General features: G+C 49.0%; 1 protein-coding gene across 5 annotated transcripts in view; it reads left to right on the forward strand.

Annotated features, from left to right (window-relative positions):
- Positions 1-16,311, forward strand: part of GMDS (GDP-mannose 4,6-dehydratase) — a 419,605-nt gene that overhangs the window by 269,401 nt on the left and 133,893 nt on the right. Inside the window, exon 8 of one of the 5 annotated variants that reach the window (XM_042237510.2) lies at positions 12,431-12,745. The exons of the other annotated variants lie outside the window; for them this stretch is intronic. Within the exon in view, the coding sequence (XP_042093444.1) occupies positions 12,431-12,730 (300 nt within the window). The 3' untranslated portion in view covers positions 12,731-12,745. Of the gene's footprint in view, positions 1-12,430; positions 12,746-16,311 lie in introns of those variants that run through there. 5 annotated transcript variants of the gene reach the window in all.

Genomic DNA, 16,311 nt, shown 5'->3' on the forward strand with positions numbered 1-16,311 from the left:
TAAATTTGCAGTAACTTTTAGCTGGAGTCCCAGCCCTGCCTTGATGAGTCCATCGTGTGTGTGCACAGAACTTGCTTTTCGGATGGGCAGGACAGGGATTCTACAGGAATGCACACCAAGTGGTTTAAGGAGGGTGCGTTTCCCAAGTAGATGTTGCCTAGAAATGCAGAGAAGCTAACCAACTACCTCTTAATTCACCTTGTTTATTTAATGAGCACCTTGGGTTTGTGTTAATTTCTGCCTCCATAAATTACCTTACTCATGAATAATGAAGAGTCTTCAGCCCACTGCCCTTCCATCTGAACACTGTGTTTTGAGCAAGATGGGTTGTAGTTTCCCCCTTCTGCCGCTGGAACAAGGTCAGCAGAACACGCGTGGGGCACGAAGTTTGTCTTTGGCACAGATTTGTCATGAGCCTCAGCATCTGTCTCTTTTGAGTAATTTACCGTTTAATTACCTTGTGTTACATTCTCTCAGGAAGGGGAGAAGAGGAGAGGAGAAGAGGAAAACAAGTGGTCCCGCCTCATAGGGTCTTTCTGGTCACGGAGTGAGGTCCAGGGTGTGCCTCACGCTTCACACTGAGGCCCCGAGATGAGCCTTCCCTCCGAAGGGAAAGAAGAGCTCCCAGACCCCGGGCTGGCCTCCCCCCACCCCAGGGCTGCTGACCACACAGTTTGGGCAGGAAGCCCCGTGGGAGGGCCGGCTCCCTCGCTGATGACCTTGCCGAGGGTCCGGGGGTCCAGGCCTCCCCGCCCTGGGGGCCCCGCCGCGGAGCAGGCTGTCCGTGGCTGTGCGCGGCCGGGCCGCGGCGCCGGCTGCTTCCCGTCCTCTGGGTGGGTGATTCACAGGCCCAGGGCGGCAGAGCTCTCTGGAGCCCAGGACCTCCTTCCTCCAGCGGCCGAACACCCTGAGGGCTGACCGTGGTGCTCGGAATCGGCCCCCAAGCCCCAGCCCGGTGAAGGTCTCCGCGGTTTCACGTGGCCGCTCCGCACATCTGGCAGGCCCTGCGTGTGAGGAAATCAGGTTCGAGGAGGCAATGGAGAGTGAGCGCGGCCCCAGCAGGCCTGTAAGCGCCCTTTCACATGAGAAGCCCCCGTCAGTCTGCTTCCGGGACGTTCACAGTCAGGCTGCCGTCCCAGCCGCCCACCGGCTGTGCGGGCAGAGGGTCTCCATCTCCTCCCACCCTCTGGGACTCTTGAGGGTGGTTCTGGGAGGTGATTCTTGGTCTTCTGTGCAGACTGGCCCGGTAGCATTTGCAGGCCCTTCAAGACCAAAATGTCAGTTCAGTGCCTGGGGCAAAATGTTGCAAAAGAAAGCGCCCTCTCAGGGATTTCCCGGCTCTGCACCCAGTGTTCACGCGGTTCCAGCGAAACCGGGCAGCGTGGTGGTTTTCGCCGACCTGCTGTGTGTCTGAAAGTGGAATGGACATGGGGGCGTGTTTCTGCCGCTGCCTTGAGTGTGCGAGCGTTAGTCACTCGGTTGTATCTGACTCTTTGTGACCTTGTGGAGTGTAGCCTGCCAGGCTCTGCTGTCCAGCGAATTCTGTGGGCAAAATTAGTGGAGTGGGTTGCCATTCCCTTCTCCAGGGACTACCACTTTATGCCCCATTAGAAGGATGGTAAAAGGAAAAAAGGTTCACACACTCAGAACATCAAAGAGGAAAGCAGTAGTTTTGCCTGATTACTGAGCACAGAGGAGGCTGAGCGCCAAGGGGAAGGGAAGAGACTGTGGTTCAAATAGCGCCTTCTGGACCCAGGTATGTGTGAGCATCCTCTGAGAGCGGCCCCAGGTCTCGAGGGCAGGGGGCGCTGAGACGGGAGCCTTGGCAGGGTTTCCTTAAAATTAAGCCAGGCGGACACAAGTGGGTCAAAGCGCAGATTAAACCAGGTGGAACCCAAGTTGCTAACAGTGGGGCCACTGATAGTTGCTTCCATTGCCTAATATCGTGTGTCTAAAATTATCTCAGGTGTAAATTTTCTTTAGTCTGGACATATGTGAGGTCCTGTGCAGCTTTCTAAATGAACTTCACGAAGGGCACCCCTGTGGGCAAGGTGAGGGAATGCCTCCCTCCTCCTGGACTCAGGGGGCCACATCCAGGTGAGCAGGCAGCCCTGAGTACACTCAGGTTTTGGGTTTGTGGTTTTTATTGCTCATTTGCTAAGTTGTGTCTGACTCTTTGGGACCCCATGGACTGCAGCAAGCCAGGCTTCCCTGTCCTTCACCATCTCCTGGAGCTTGCTCAAAGTCATGTCCATTGAGTTGGTGATGCCATCCAACCCTCTCATCCTCTGTCGCCCCCTTCTCCTCCAGCCCTAAATCTTTCCCAGCATCAGGATCTTTTCCAGTGAAAAGACTCCAGTGACTCTTTGCATCAGGTCACCAAAGTATTGGAGCTTCAGCTTCAGCATCAGTCCCTCCAATGAATATCCAGGGTTGATTTCCTTTAGGATGGACTGGTTGGATCTCCTTGCTGTCCAAGGGACTCTCAAGAGTCTTCTCCAGCACCACAGTTCAAAAGCATCAATTCTTCAGTATTCAGCCTTCTTTATGGTCAAACTCTCACATTCATACATGACTACTGGAGAAACCACAGCTTTGACTAGATGGAACTTTGTTGGCAAAGGTTTTTTACTCATCTGCAAGCTTTAGCAGCATTGGTGAGAACAGGTTTCTTGTGAGTCATCTAAGAACTACCACATCCGCTGGAGGTGTGTAACTCCTTGGTTGAAAGTGGGCCCTCTGAGGAGCACCCCCTTATCGCGTGGCTGTGCCCGAGGCCGGAACATGGAAATGAAGGAATACTTCATCTTCTTTTAAGATATATATTCAAATAACGTGTGAAGGTTTCTGAGCTCCTACCATGAAACTTAGAACATGAGAATGTCTTCTATTCATGAAATATTAATATTGCTATTTGTAGATGGAGCAGAAAAGGTCAGGCATCCCCATTATCCCTTTTAATATATAAACACACTGAGGGGCATGACCATGGGTATATTACAGATGCCAGAAATGTAAGTTCACACAGAACAGTCGTTTCCAGAAAGTGAATGTTCTTATCAGTCATCTGAATCCTCTATGGAGAGCTAGTTTGCTGAGTGTTTTATTCATATGAGATCATTTTTCCTCTGACACTGAAGTGGTCAGGGCATGTGGTATTGTCCCTGATTATAAATAAAGAAGCCAAGATTCCAAAGGGCTTTCCTGGTGGCTCAGCACTAAAGAATCTGCCTGCCACAGCAGGAGATGCAGGTTTGATCCCTGGGTTGGGAAGATCCTCTGGAGAAGGGGATGGCAACCGACTCCAATGTTCCTGCTGGGAAATCCCATGGACCGAGGAGCCTGACGGGCCACTGCTGGTGGGGCCGTAAAGAGCCGGGCACAAGTTAGTGGCTGAAGAGCAGCAGCGAACAAGAGGCGCCGGGAGGCTGAGTGCCCAGCCTGGGGCTACACGCTGAGCAGGCGGGGAGCTGGAAGCAGACCCCGCCTCCTCCTCTCGCCACCTTGTCTGCACACCCGCAGTCTTGTTGCCGTGTGGACCGCGCTGCTCCTAGAGGCGCCGTGAGCTGATTGAGTTCATCCCAGCTCCACGCCCGCGCGGCCCCTGCTGCCTTTGACGGCACGGATCGCGCCTCTCTACCTCGTGCGCCCGGTGACTTAGATCCGCAGGTGGCCTCGCGTACACTTGCCTGTTAGATGATGTAGGAAATGCAAGGCAGAGCTACCAGCCAAAACTGCCGCTCGCTGACCTTACAGCGTCTCTGCGGCCACTCTACTGGGGATCCTCGCCGCGTGCTGACCTTACGGCGTCTCTGCGGCCACTCTACTGGGGATCCTCACGTCTCCATAAGACTTTGACTTACGCTGTGGCTTCCTTCAACTTCCTTAGCCTCTGGTGATCCGGGGAGGCTTGCTTTCTTCCTCATGTTTGAAGGACAGTTTTACTGGATATAGAATTCTCATTTGACAGTGTTTTCTTTTCTTCACTTTAGATATTTCAACCAGAGGCTCTTTGGCTTCTGGCCTCTAAGGTTTCTGCTGAGAAATTGGCTAACGGTCTTTCGTGAGGCCCCTCCTGTCTGAACAGGCTCTTCTCTCTGCTGCTTCAAGATTCCCTCTCTCTTTTTAATGATTTGAAAGTTGAAAGACTTTAATAATCTGTGCTTTCATTGTTCTTTTCATGTTCCTTTTAATGGAGTAGGGTCAATTTACAATGTTGTATTAGTTCCAAGCATCCATCCAAGTTTCACATGTGTCTATACACACACACTCCTTTTCAGGCTCTTTTCCATCGCGGGTTAGTCCGAGGTATTGAGCACGGCTCCCTGCGCTATGTGGCAGGTCCTGCCGTTCCCGTCTTATAGACAGAGGTGTGTATATGTTCCTCCTAAACTCCTAATTCATCTCTTGGAGATTCTGTCTTAATTTTTCTTTAATTTGATTGTGTATCTTAGTGCAGTTCTCTCTGAGTTGACCCCACCTGTTTGTCCAGCTTCTTCGATTTGTAGGGTCCTCCTTCCATCAGGTTGGGATGCTGCCAGCCGCCGTTTCTCTGAGTCCTCTTTCCTGGACACCCGCAGCGGGGATGGTGGCCTGTTTCGTGGGGTTCACGAGTCACTGAGGCTCTGCTCACTTTCTTCATTGTTTGTCTTTCTGTTGCTCTGACTCAGTAATCTCACATTTCTTATCTTCAAGCTTGCTGCTGCTTCTAGTTACTCAAATCTGCTTTTGAACCCTTCCGCCATATCTTTTATTATTCATTTATTCATTCTATTATTTACCTTGCATTGCGTTTGCTTTCCAGCTCCAGGATTTCCTTGTCGCTCCTTCTTACAAGTCCTGTCTCTTCTCTTAGTCTCTGTCCCTCTCTCACTCTCTTGACTTTGTCGCGTAGCCTTGGAGCACCTTTTGCTTAGTAAGTCCAGAGTCTGAGCCTCCTCGGGTATTTATTCTCTGGATTTATTTTGAGCATCTTTTCCTTAGTGAGCCCAGAGTCTGAGCCTCCTCGGGTATTTATTCTCTGGATTTATTTTGAGCATCTTTTGCTTAGTGAGCCCAGAGTCTGAGCCTCCTCAGGTATTTGTTCTCTGGATTTATTTTGTCCCTTTGAGCAGCTCGTACTTTCTTGTTTCTTTTTTGTTGTTGAAAACTAGACATTTGAATTGGGTAAAAGTTAACTCTGGAAATGAAATTCTCCTTCCCAGGGTTTGTTTTTCTTTTTGTTTTGTTTTTATTACTGTTGGGTGTGTCTGTGCCAGGGATCAGCCTAAGGTGAAAAGGCTTAAGGTCTTCTCAGGCCTTTTCCTGCTGAGCACAGTGGCTTTCTGAATTCCTGAACGTGTGGGTGTCTTTGAGTATCTGAAGACACACGGCTGTTCCTTTGGCTTTGTGGAAGCCATTTCAGCCAGTGGGGGTTGAAGCAATAGAATAAATCCTTATCTTTTAATAAAGCTGATTTACAGCATTTTTAAAGTCAGAGATTCTGCCTTAGGACTCTTTCCCAAACATATAATGTAGTGCCTTGAAGTTAGTATATATTCAGTAGATATTTGTTGAATTATAATAAATAATCACTGCATGAATTCTCCATTCTGTATAGGCAGTAGACACTCTCGAATAACATGGATTTGAACTGTTCAGGTCCACTTGTTATGAGGATTTTTTTTTTTTTACAGTAAATACTTTACTGCTGTGAGCTTTGCCGGTGGCATGGTGGTAAAGAACCCTCCTGCTCATGCAGAGATGCAGGAGACTCAGGTTCAGCCACCGGGTCAGGAAGATCCCCTGGAGAAGGGCATGGCAACCCACTTCATTATTCTTGCCTGGGAAATCCCATGGACAGAGGAGCCTGGTGGGCTACAGTCCATGGGGTCCCAAGTGGACATGACTGAGTGCGCACACACACACACACACACACACACACACACGCCCAGTACTACACCATCCAAGGAGGGTTGACTGTGGATGAGGAAGCCCCTGTACCAAGTCCTGGGGGTACAGGGGGCCAACTGTAAAGTTACACGTGAATTTCCGACTCCACACGACGTCAGTGCCCCGACTCCAGCACTGTGGAGGGTCAACCATATTCAGGTACTGGCGTAAATTAATTTCGGATAGCAATTGGAAGCTTATAAGCAGCCTTAGGTCATTCGTGATGAGATTTCAGAATTGCAAAGTAACCCAGTATGTATAATTAAAGTCAGGCTATTTTAATTTGCCTCATTAATTTGGATTCATAACTGTATCATTACAATATCTGTAGAAAGCATTTGTTTAGCATATTAACAGATTAAGCAAAGTGAAAATGATGCCTACATATACCAAACTTTTAAGCATTAACATAATTTTAGGAGCCTCTATTTGTACAAAAATAGCTTGCTGATGCAAAAGCTGTATCTGTAGACTCAGGTATGTGTAAGCGTCTCAGGCTCGCTCCTGAGAACTGCCCCAAGCCCTGACTACAGATATTTTAACTAGTTCTTCAAACCAGATGGGCCTTACTTACTCAGCTTCCTCAGCTTAAGCCAACTTTTAATTTATTTGTCTGCCATTTTGCAAATTTTAAGTTTTGTTGTAAGTTTGGTCTAGTACATTTTTTAAAGTTAAGAAAATGTATGTTTTGTGATTTTTTAGGGTTTTGTGTGTGTGTGTGTCTCCTACAGATATGTTCTCACAAGAGTCAGGTATTTTGAAGGACACTCTAATGTGAAACTTTACCAGGAATATTCTCAGCTTTGATTTATGTAAAACCTCAGGCACTCTGTTGCAGGGCAGCTTTGAATGGCAACTGACTCCCACAGGGAATTTCTTTCTTTGCAAGTAAAGGATCTAGATTGTTTTTTAAAAAAATGACCCTGTGTGCTCCCCTCCCTCCTTCTGCCTGCACTTCTGTAGTTTCTGGCCCAAGGAAAAGTGGCTTCAGGAAGACGATAAAGTGTTTCGTAGGCGCCTGCAATGCGTAAGGCACTGAGCTGGCTGCTGGGGGTGACCTAACGCCCGCCCCCACCTGCTAAAATCCCATTAGGAGGCGAGAAGGCAGCCCCGGAGCCCGAGGCAGAGGGTGCAGGAGGACAATCGCTGTTTTGGCGCGGGGATGTTCACAACACAGCTGCAGAGAGTGAGCACTCAATTGTCGCAGGCGTGCAACACGCATTATTCCGCCTGGTCCTCCCGGCCCGGCTGTGACCCTCAGCCCCACAGGTCGAACGTTCAGGCGGTGGACGCGAGGCTCCGTGGAGCCCCATGGGGCCGGGGTTGGGCCTGACGGGACTCGGGGGGACTTGGGGAGAGGCTGGGGCGCCGTGGAGGCGGGTATCTGGCTCCCCTGGCTGCGGGCACACCCGGGCCTCCTGCAAGTTGCTGCCTGAATCTGAGCATGAAGGAGGATGGGCCGCAGCCCAAGCTAGTGGGACAGGCCGCCGTGGACGGGCAGCTAATTAGTGCTGCTGGAGAGGCAGGAAGAGGGGAGGCGGGGGGGGGGGGGGCTGGTGACAGCGCCCCGAGCCCGTGGGAGAAGCGCTTTCAGGGGGGTGGCAGGTGGCGCCATGGGCTGGCGTTGGCGGTGCTGGTGATGCTGCCAGGGTGGAGACACGGTTTGGGTTTGGGTTTGTCTCCTGCGGATCTCGGTATTCACGCCTCCCACCCTGGCTGTGGAGTCTAGCATACCCCCTGACATCCATCCGGGGACCCAGGTTCAGGAGCTCTGCAGTAGGACAGAGCTGTTTGAAACCGTGTTAGTGATGAATTTACTGAAAAACAGTGTGTGGAAGGAAAGGCCGAAGACCAGGTCACAGCTTTAGGAGCGGCAGATCCGGGTGTGGGGGGCGGCCCTCAAGGTGGGGCAGACGGGGAGCCGGACCGCAAGGCGCCTTAAGGCCCCCAAGGACAGGCGGGTCAGCTGTGTGTAAGGTGACGCGGTTAGGAAGGCGTATCCGCAGACCCCGAGACTCGATGCGTACCCAGGGATGAAACCCGGGTCTCCTGCTGTGCGGGCCGACTAGCATCTGAGCCCCCAGGGAGCCTGACAGACGGCTCCTGTTGCTTAGTATTATGGTTCCCGTTTCTAAACAGAGCTGTGAGGAAGAGGACTGATTATAAACTGCAGAGGGGGTGGTGGGGAAATGCAGATAACATGGAACTGTATTAATCGTCTATCAAAATATATAATTTCTGATTCAAAAAAAATAGACTCAAGTGGGAGGTGGTGGCCTGGCATGCCGCAGTCCATGGGATCGCAGAGGCTGGCACAACTGAGCGCTGAGCTGACTGGCTGGTACTGCAGGTGCCTACCATTCTATGGAGAGTTCTAGAGCATTCACAGATAGAAGCTAGATAGTTTTTTCTATATTTTACAAATAAGTAAATTTTATATATGAGTGAGTTTTGCCAAATATTTCACATACTTCTGATACACAAGCCAAATCTTTTCAATGAGCTCTAAATTTAAAAAGTACAAAAAGTCACTGAAATTGAGAGGATGTTTAGAAAAAAGGAAATCCTGTGGTATAAAAGACCCAAACAGACAATATTTTCATGTTGGTTCAGGTATTTTTTACGATGCTTTGTGTTTAGGGGAACAGCCGTTTCTGTCTTCTCTCAGATGCCACTTTATCAGGGAAGTATTTAGCTGCAGTAAAACACATGTACCCAAAAATACTTGTTATATTATGGATTTTTAAAATCATATTTTATTATTTTTTAAAAAAATTAATAATATTTAAGCAGTTAAAATATTAAAGAGGTATCTTGCTGAAGCAAAAATAGATCATCATAATCTAATTTTTGGACCTCCCTGGTGGCTCAGACAGTAAAAAGAAAATCTGCCTGCAATGTGGGAGACTGGGTTCGATCCCCCGGTCAGGAAGATCCCTGGAGGAGGGCATGGCAACCCTCTCCAGTATTCTTGCCTGGAGAACCCCATGGACAGAGGAGCCTGGGGGGCTACAGCCCACGGGGTCGAAAAGAGTCAGACACGACTGCAGTAAACCACACATACCCCAAACCACTGGCTGCATCATAGATCTTTTTAAAATCACATTTTATTATATTACAGTTTTTTAAAATTAGTAATGTTTAAGCAGTTAAAATATTAAAGAGGTGTTTGCTGAAGCAAAGCTAGGTCATTGTGATCTGGCTTTTCTGGTGTAATATGGAAGGTGTAAATAAGGGTGATCTGTGAGGGTGTGAGTAAGTGTGATCTGTGAGGGTGTAAGTGTGATCTGTGAGGGTGTAAGTGTGATCTGTGAGGGTGTGAGTAAGTGTGATCTGTGAGGGTGTGAGTAAGTGTGATCTGTGAGGGTGTGAGTGTGATCTGTGAGGATGTAAGTGTGATCTGTGAGGGTGTAAATAAGTGTGATCTGTGAGGGTGTAAATAAGTGTGATCTGTGAGGGTGTGAGCAAGTGTGATCTATGAGGGTGTGAGTAAGTGTGATCTGTGAGGGTGTAAGTGTGATCTGTGAGGGTGTGAGTAAGTGTGATCTGTGAGGGTGTAAGTGTGATCTGTGAGGGTGTGAGTGTGATCTGTGAGGGTGTGAGTAAGTGTGATCTGTGAGGGTGTGAGTAAGCCTCGGACGTTCTTCTGCTCCCATCACAAAGCCTGCAACACGACCAAGAATTCTGCCTCTCTTTCTCCCTCTCTCCTGTGTATGTGAGCGTCATCAAGCCTAAAAGCGTGTTGGTGTCTGTCTTGAATTGTCTCGTGACTGCGTACTTTGTCTACATGGCTCCTTTCTGCTCCTTGAGTTTGTCAGATGGTTACTGCCATGGAGTTCCGATGGGAACGTTCCCTCTCTTTTCTGTCTGAAGGAACTCACTTCCTCTGAAAATAATCAGAGCACTGTCAAGCCTACCAGTAATCTGTGACCTAGAACTCACCCCAATACTTCTCAGAATGATGCGTTTCCTAATGTGTTTGGGCTTTGCCAAACCATCACATACTTTAAAATATAGCTCTGGTTTTGAATTTCCAAATGCATTTGCTTTGAATAATTTCATAACGCTAATACTTTCAAACGGGAAGATGGGAATTGGGTCAGAAGGCTCGCGTTTGCAGGCGTCTCCAGCTCAGGTGGCCTGTCGTGGGGTCTCACAGCGCGGAAGGCAGCGAGTCCAGCTCAGGTGGCCTGTCGCGGGGTCTCACAGCGCGGAAGGCAGCGAACAAGAAGTCACTTGTCAGAGCCGTCTGTTTCCTGGTAGCTTACACACCAGAAACTGAAATCTGAGAACGGCCCTTGAAGGAAAACAAAGAGCTTTACAGTATTTTTTTTTTTCTTTTCAGGAAAACACACAGAAGCTAATTTTAGCTTCTTGATCAGATTGACCCGGCCTTTAACCCTGGCAGACGCTGCCCCACACACTTCCCATAGACAATGGTTCGCATGCCAGCCCTGCGCTGGGAACAGATGTGCGCTCCGAGCAGGCCCCCAGCCGCCTCCGGGCCCATGCGCCCTGGACCCCGAAACTGACGAGGTCCTTCCTAGCTGGCTAGAAATGGGAGCTTCTTCCAAATTTCAAGCTAAAAGCTTTCCTGACTTCTTAAAAATTTATTATGTCACAATTCTGTTTTGACCTGAGATACAAAATATCATTCACTAGAGAAACATCTCTTGGCTTCAGCATGAATTTTATCCTGGGGGAAAAAAGAGAAGAAATTGCTAGCAGCTGCTCTGCTCATGAGTGATGGTCACACAGTTTATATATTAAAGCGTTTGGAATGCGAACAATTACCTCTTTTACTTTCTCACCACGTCTCCTATAGTTTATATAAATTGCATTTTTATTACCAAAGAAACGTCAGCCTCCCCCCTCCTGCCCACCCTGCCCATCCTGCCCTCACCAGGCACGCTCCAGGAGTGTCCGCCCGCCCGAGGCTGGCGCGCTCCAGGCCCTGCCCCGTGCTTGTGCCCCAGCCCCCGCAGGGACCCCTGGCAGCATCCCCAGGAAGGAACCCAGCTCAGCAGCTTTACTGTAGCCCCTTCCCTAAGCCCCAGGGAGATCCACTAACTTCTGACATGCTGGAGAGTTTTGCCATTTCTGCCAGGAGACAAGGAAAGGAGCAAATGTCTGTGCTCCCTTGCGCGAGGAAAAGGAGTGTTTCCTGCCTCTCTGCTGCAGTAGCTGCCTCTGTTTGGACACGCTCTCGCCCTGGGATGCTGTAGCTGCCTCTGTGTGGACACCCTCTCGCCCTGGGATGCTGTAGCTGGCTGTGACGCGTGTGCCCGCAAGTAGAGCCCACGTGTGCCGGCACGAAGGGACTGTCCTGTCGGGACTCCCCACAGCTGTTTTGGTCAATTCCTGTTTGGAACCTGTGGTTCTGGGACTTCACTGAAATCACAGAGCGAGTTGATGACCCTGGGTCTAAGCTAGGACCCCAGGACCAAGTTCCCAGCGGAGGCCCTGACCCACATGTGCAGAGCAGCTTAGTGACCAGCCAGGGTGTTCTTAAGGCTTACAGGCGTGAAATCCTCATTGAGAACTTGAGCTATAAAAGAGGAATTTAGGGGCAGGCATGATATTTTTTAGAAGCTGAGACTTTATATTGTAGACATATGTGTAAATTACAGTGTTTAACAGAATTTTAGAAATTAAATGAACGTATTCTTCAATGAGTATGTGTTATCTCTGTCTTTAAAACATTCTTCTCTCTTAAAAATAATTATGAGCACCTCTTATTCCTCCTAAAATTTAAATACATAAAATTCTAGGAGGTTATAATACATCTGAATGGAATTACATAAAGGAAATAGATGTTGGACTGTTATCATGATAATTGCATATTAAATATATTTAATGCAAGAAAAGTTCTAAAGTTTACAGGGTGCATAAGCAATTGCTGATCAAGTATCCACATGAAAATATTTTTCCTTATATTTGCATGTTATAGCTGCATTTGAACTCTGTGAAGGGAATTTAAAGTATTTTCCTCAAATTTTAGTTTGACTGCCAAAGGGGAAAACTTTTTTGTTAGATTTTGATTGTGAAATCCAATATTTTTTATGTGTATGTTTTTATTACCAAGGGATTCTTTATCCACCTTTCTCTTTTTTTCATAATAAAGTTCATAGTCTTCTTTCAGTAACAATGTGAAGAGGCGATGCCGCCCTGAGCTCTGCCTCCCGCTTCAGATTTATGCTGAATCTGTTGTTAAGTGTGCAGGTCTCAGGAGTGCTGAGTCACAGATAGACAGTTTGTAAATGATAACAGATTAGGAAGCCCGATTCCGCTGAATCACAGCCATATCGTCAGGGGCCTCTCGTATTGGCTCCAGACAGGAGTCCGTGTGATGTGTGTGTTTACTGCTGTGCACGCTCCAAAGGAAACACTCAGAGCTGCTGCAGCAGCCCCTGCTCCGCTCGGAGGCGGTCAGTGTGCACCACGTGCGTCTGAGCTCGCGCGCCCACAGCTCCTGCCTGTCCTCGTCTTGTCTCCGTAGGGACACCTCACCCGACGTGCAAGGGTCTTTCAAGGACCAGGCCTCTCCCACGAAGCTTTCCTGCGGTCACAAGTCACAGGCAGCAGCTTGCCCTGCCACGCAGGCCCCACTGGACTCAGCCCTCTCCCGGGCGTCCTGAGCCAGCAGCTGCCCAGGACGAGGTGGGACACCGGGCCCCCCTGCGCTGCCTGGTCTCGTCTCAGAGGCCCTGTGAGGGGGGTGTTGGCGCCACAGCCTGAGGCCAAGGAGGTGAGCCGGCTCGCCCAGGGCCTGGGGGCTCACAGGAGATCTGGAGTTTGAAGCGAATCACAGGTGCAGAATGCAGTCACTTCTGTACCCTAGTGTGCGTGAGTGTGTGAGCTGCATACACCATGTGGAAGTGTGTGTACATGTACCTGTGTAGTCTGTGTATATACCATACGTGTGTATGGATTCGTGTGTAATATTTGTGTATATGTGTGTGTACACCATGGGGAAGTGTGTGTACATGTACCCGTGTAGTCTGTGTGTACACCATACGTGTGTGTGGATTAGTGTGCAATATTTGTGTATATGTGTGTGCACCATGTGGAAGTGTGTGTACATGTACCCGTGTAGTCTGTGTGTACACCATACGTGTGTATGGATTAGTGTGGATGTGTGTGTATATGTACTGTATCTGTGTGTGTATATATATTTTTTGCAGACGTACGTGCGTGTCCTGCACACGCCACGTGGGTGTCTGTGTGTGTATTTGTGTGGGGGCACATGTGTGCATATGCCCCCGTGGCGTTCTCCTGTGTGCTCTGTGCCTGTGTAGCGTATATGTACCGTGTGTGTCTATGTGCATAGCGCATGTGTGTATATTTGGGAGTGCGTGTGTATCTGTGTCGTGCATGTGTGTGTACCTGTGTGTCTATGCACATGTATGTGTGTGTATGGATTCACGTGTGTGTGTGCATATATCTGTGTGCACGTGTATGCTCCTAGTAGGCCCTGTGCCATCACCACCCCCGCAGGTAGTCTTTATTTTCTCACTTGGGAGAAACTTTCATGTAGAGAAACCCCAACTCTGAGTCATTTCAAAGTTGAGTCGTTACAACAGCCTGCCCTTGATGTTCTATTTTTTCAATTCATTAGCTCTGCTTTCTCTTAGTTGTTCCATCTTAATATATTCAGTTAAGTTTCCAAGAAATGTAACACATCCAGAAGGTTTTTGGTAGCATTGCTGTCCCTTGACATCTTTATACCATGGATTTGCATCGACGTGCATCCAGATGGGGCTTTTACTTTCCCATCTTCTGTGATTTTCCAATGGGCTGGTGACTAGGAGGTGCATCTTAAGATCAACTATATATTTCAGGAAGATAGACAGCGTGATTTCACTTTTTTCCCCCTTTTTGTTATCTCTTTATTGCTGCTCCTGCTGCTAAGTCGCCTCAGTCGTGTCTGACTCTGTGCGACCCCATAGACGGCAGCCCACCAGGCTCCCCCGTCCCTGGGATTCTCCAGGCAGGAACACCGGAGTGGGTTGCCATTTCCTTCTCCAGTGCATGCAAGTGAAAAGGGAAAGTGAAGTCGCTTAGTCATGTCCAACTCTTGGCGACCCCATGGACTGCAGGCCACCAGGCTCCTCCACCCATGGGATTTTCCAGGCAAGGGTACTGGAGTGGGGTGCCATTAACCTTGTCCGTGTTAGCTCTTCACAGCATTATAATTTTTCTTTCTTTTGCATTCTCCTTTATAAAAGGGAAGAAACCCATGATTTCATTTTATTCTGACCTCCTTTAGGGTCCACCAGGCCTCTTCCTCCCCCAGGGTCCGCCCCTCAAATGGCCTGGTGGGTCTGTGCTCCTCAGAAAGTCAAGGGGTGCTTTCAAGCCAGCCTCGCCGGGATCTGTTTGCCCTTCCAAGGACCGAAGCAATTAATGTGTTTGTTCTGCTACAAAGTACATGGCTTGCTGAGAACGTGTTTGTATTTTTATATGTTTTTATGGTTGATGTTTTCAGTGACCCTTGTCATAAAGTAAGCCGTAACTACTTCTGCACGCATGTCACCGCAGGAAAGCACAGCTGCGTGTTCCTAGATATTCACACCACTTCACTCAAAACCTTGGAGCGAAACTTGAAAAAGGGGAAAAAAAAGAGTTCTTCTCAAACATCCCAGCTCGAAACTCCATTTCAGGTCCTTGGCAGTGTCCTGTGTAGACTTTCTTACGTGATTGTTGAATAACATGTTATTATACGCGGGGAAGAATAGTTCTTTTGTTGGCTGCGTTACATTTTGTGGTGAAATTGGAGAAAACAAATCATTAAGGAAGTCTATTTTAGTTCAAGACATTACACACTTATGACGAGTCTGTTTTTAACCATTTGTGCTGGAACAGGGAGGCACGCTGCAGACCCCATGCAGCAACGTCGTGTGAGTGTGTATGTGAGTGTGTGAGTGTGTGAGTGTGTGTGTGAGTGTGTGTGTGAGTGTGAGAATGTGTGTGTGTGAGTGTGTGTATTTGTGTGTGTGAGTGTGTGTGAGAGAGAGAGTGTGAGTGTGTGTGCAGGGCAGCGGTGGGTGACAGGTGTGTGTGGACCCCAGCCCTGCCGCTGTTCTTCGGTGAGGTCGCAGCCAGTCCTCCCGTGACCGGCTTTCAGACGCTGCTCAGGGGAGGAGGCGGCTCTCTGGGCGGCGCCGGCGCTGATAATCCTGCCTGACCTGCTCTCCTCGGGCCGTTGCCCTGGTCGCCCGAAACCGTGTGGCCACTGCTCCGTTGAAACTCCCATGGAGGCAGCATCCTGTGGTCAAAAGTGGAAAGAAAAGCTTTCACAGCTGAAAGAAAAACAGAGTGTCTGTGCGCCTCCTTGTCACAGCTAGCCTGAGTGGGGAAACAGTATAGAGAGAAAGGCCAGGTTCGAACTGGGTCAACGGGTTGGATTCAACTTTGTTTGAAAGACGTGGAGAAATTCTTTACACACTTCTGTGTTCTTTGATTTATTACAAATAAAATGGATTACCTTTAAAGGTGTAAAAAGGAGAAAACAAAGCCGCCGGTTTCGCAGAGTACCAGCAGCGGTCTGACATCCGCCCTCTGGACTCCAGGACTTCAGGAGAGGGTGGACGCACGCGGACAGACCCGAAGGCAGCCTTTTGTGGGATCCCCGAAATGCTCCCCGTCAGGAGCTCCTGAGCTGGGAAAGGAGACAGCCTGGGGCAGTCCTGCTTGGGCCTTAGCTGGTGTGATTTAGCTCAGCTCATGAGCTCTTTGGACGCCCCTTCCTCATCCAGAAGGACGTCATAAAAACACCGTGTCCGTTGAGATGGCAAAGATGAGGGGAGATAACTAAAGCTCCTAGCTCGTGGCAGGATTCCCGTAAATACCACCCAGAACCCAGCCCAGTGCATAGTAGGTGCTCATAACTACGGGACCAGTGGGCCAGTGAATGAATGGTTACTTTTTCCGCTGGTCCTGGACCTGCCTGGCCACCTCATGGTCAGGGTCGAGGTCGGATGGGAGGCCAGGCCTCCCGCTCAGCTGGTGGGCATCCACACCTGTGGACGGTGGGCTCTCGGCTGGGCGCTTCTTTGCGAACGGCGGGGTTAACGTGCAGACCCCACGTATCAGAGAAGGGAGATGTACTCCGCGTCATAAACAAAGTCCACTTGCAACTCAAGTCTTTCTTGTTTCTCTGCTTTGCAGTATTCTGCTCGTCTGGGTTTCCTTGTGAGTGAAACTTGCCAGGGTTAAAACAGCAGTAGACATCAGGATAAGGGCCATCCAAGCAGCTGAATAATTACATAGAAGTTATCTGCAGAGCTCACGTTGGCCTTTTTACTACTCCTGTTGTTTGTCATTGAGAAAGATTAATAATAAAGAAGAGACAGAAGGAAAGAAGAAAAGAAAGTAGTT

Source organism: Ovis aries, chromosome 20 (genome assembly GCF_016772045.2).
Source record: "Ovis aries strain OAR_USU_Benz2616 breed Rambouillet chromosome 20, ARS-UI_Ramb_v3.0, whole genome shotgun sequence".
Lineage (NCBI taxonomy): Eukaryota > Metazoa > Chordata > Mammalia > Artiodactyla > Bovidae > Ovis > Ovis aries.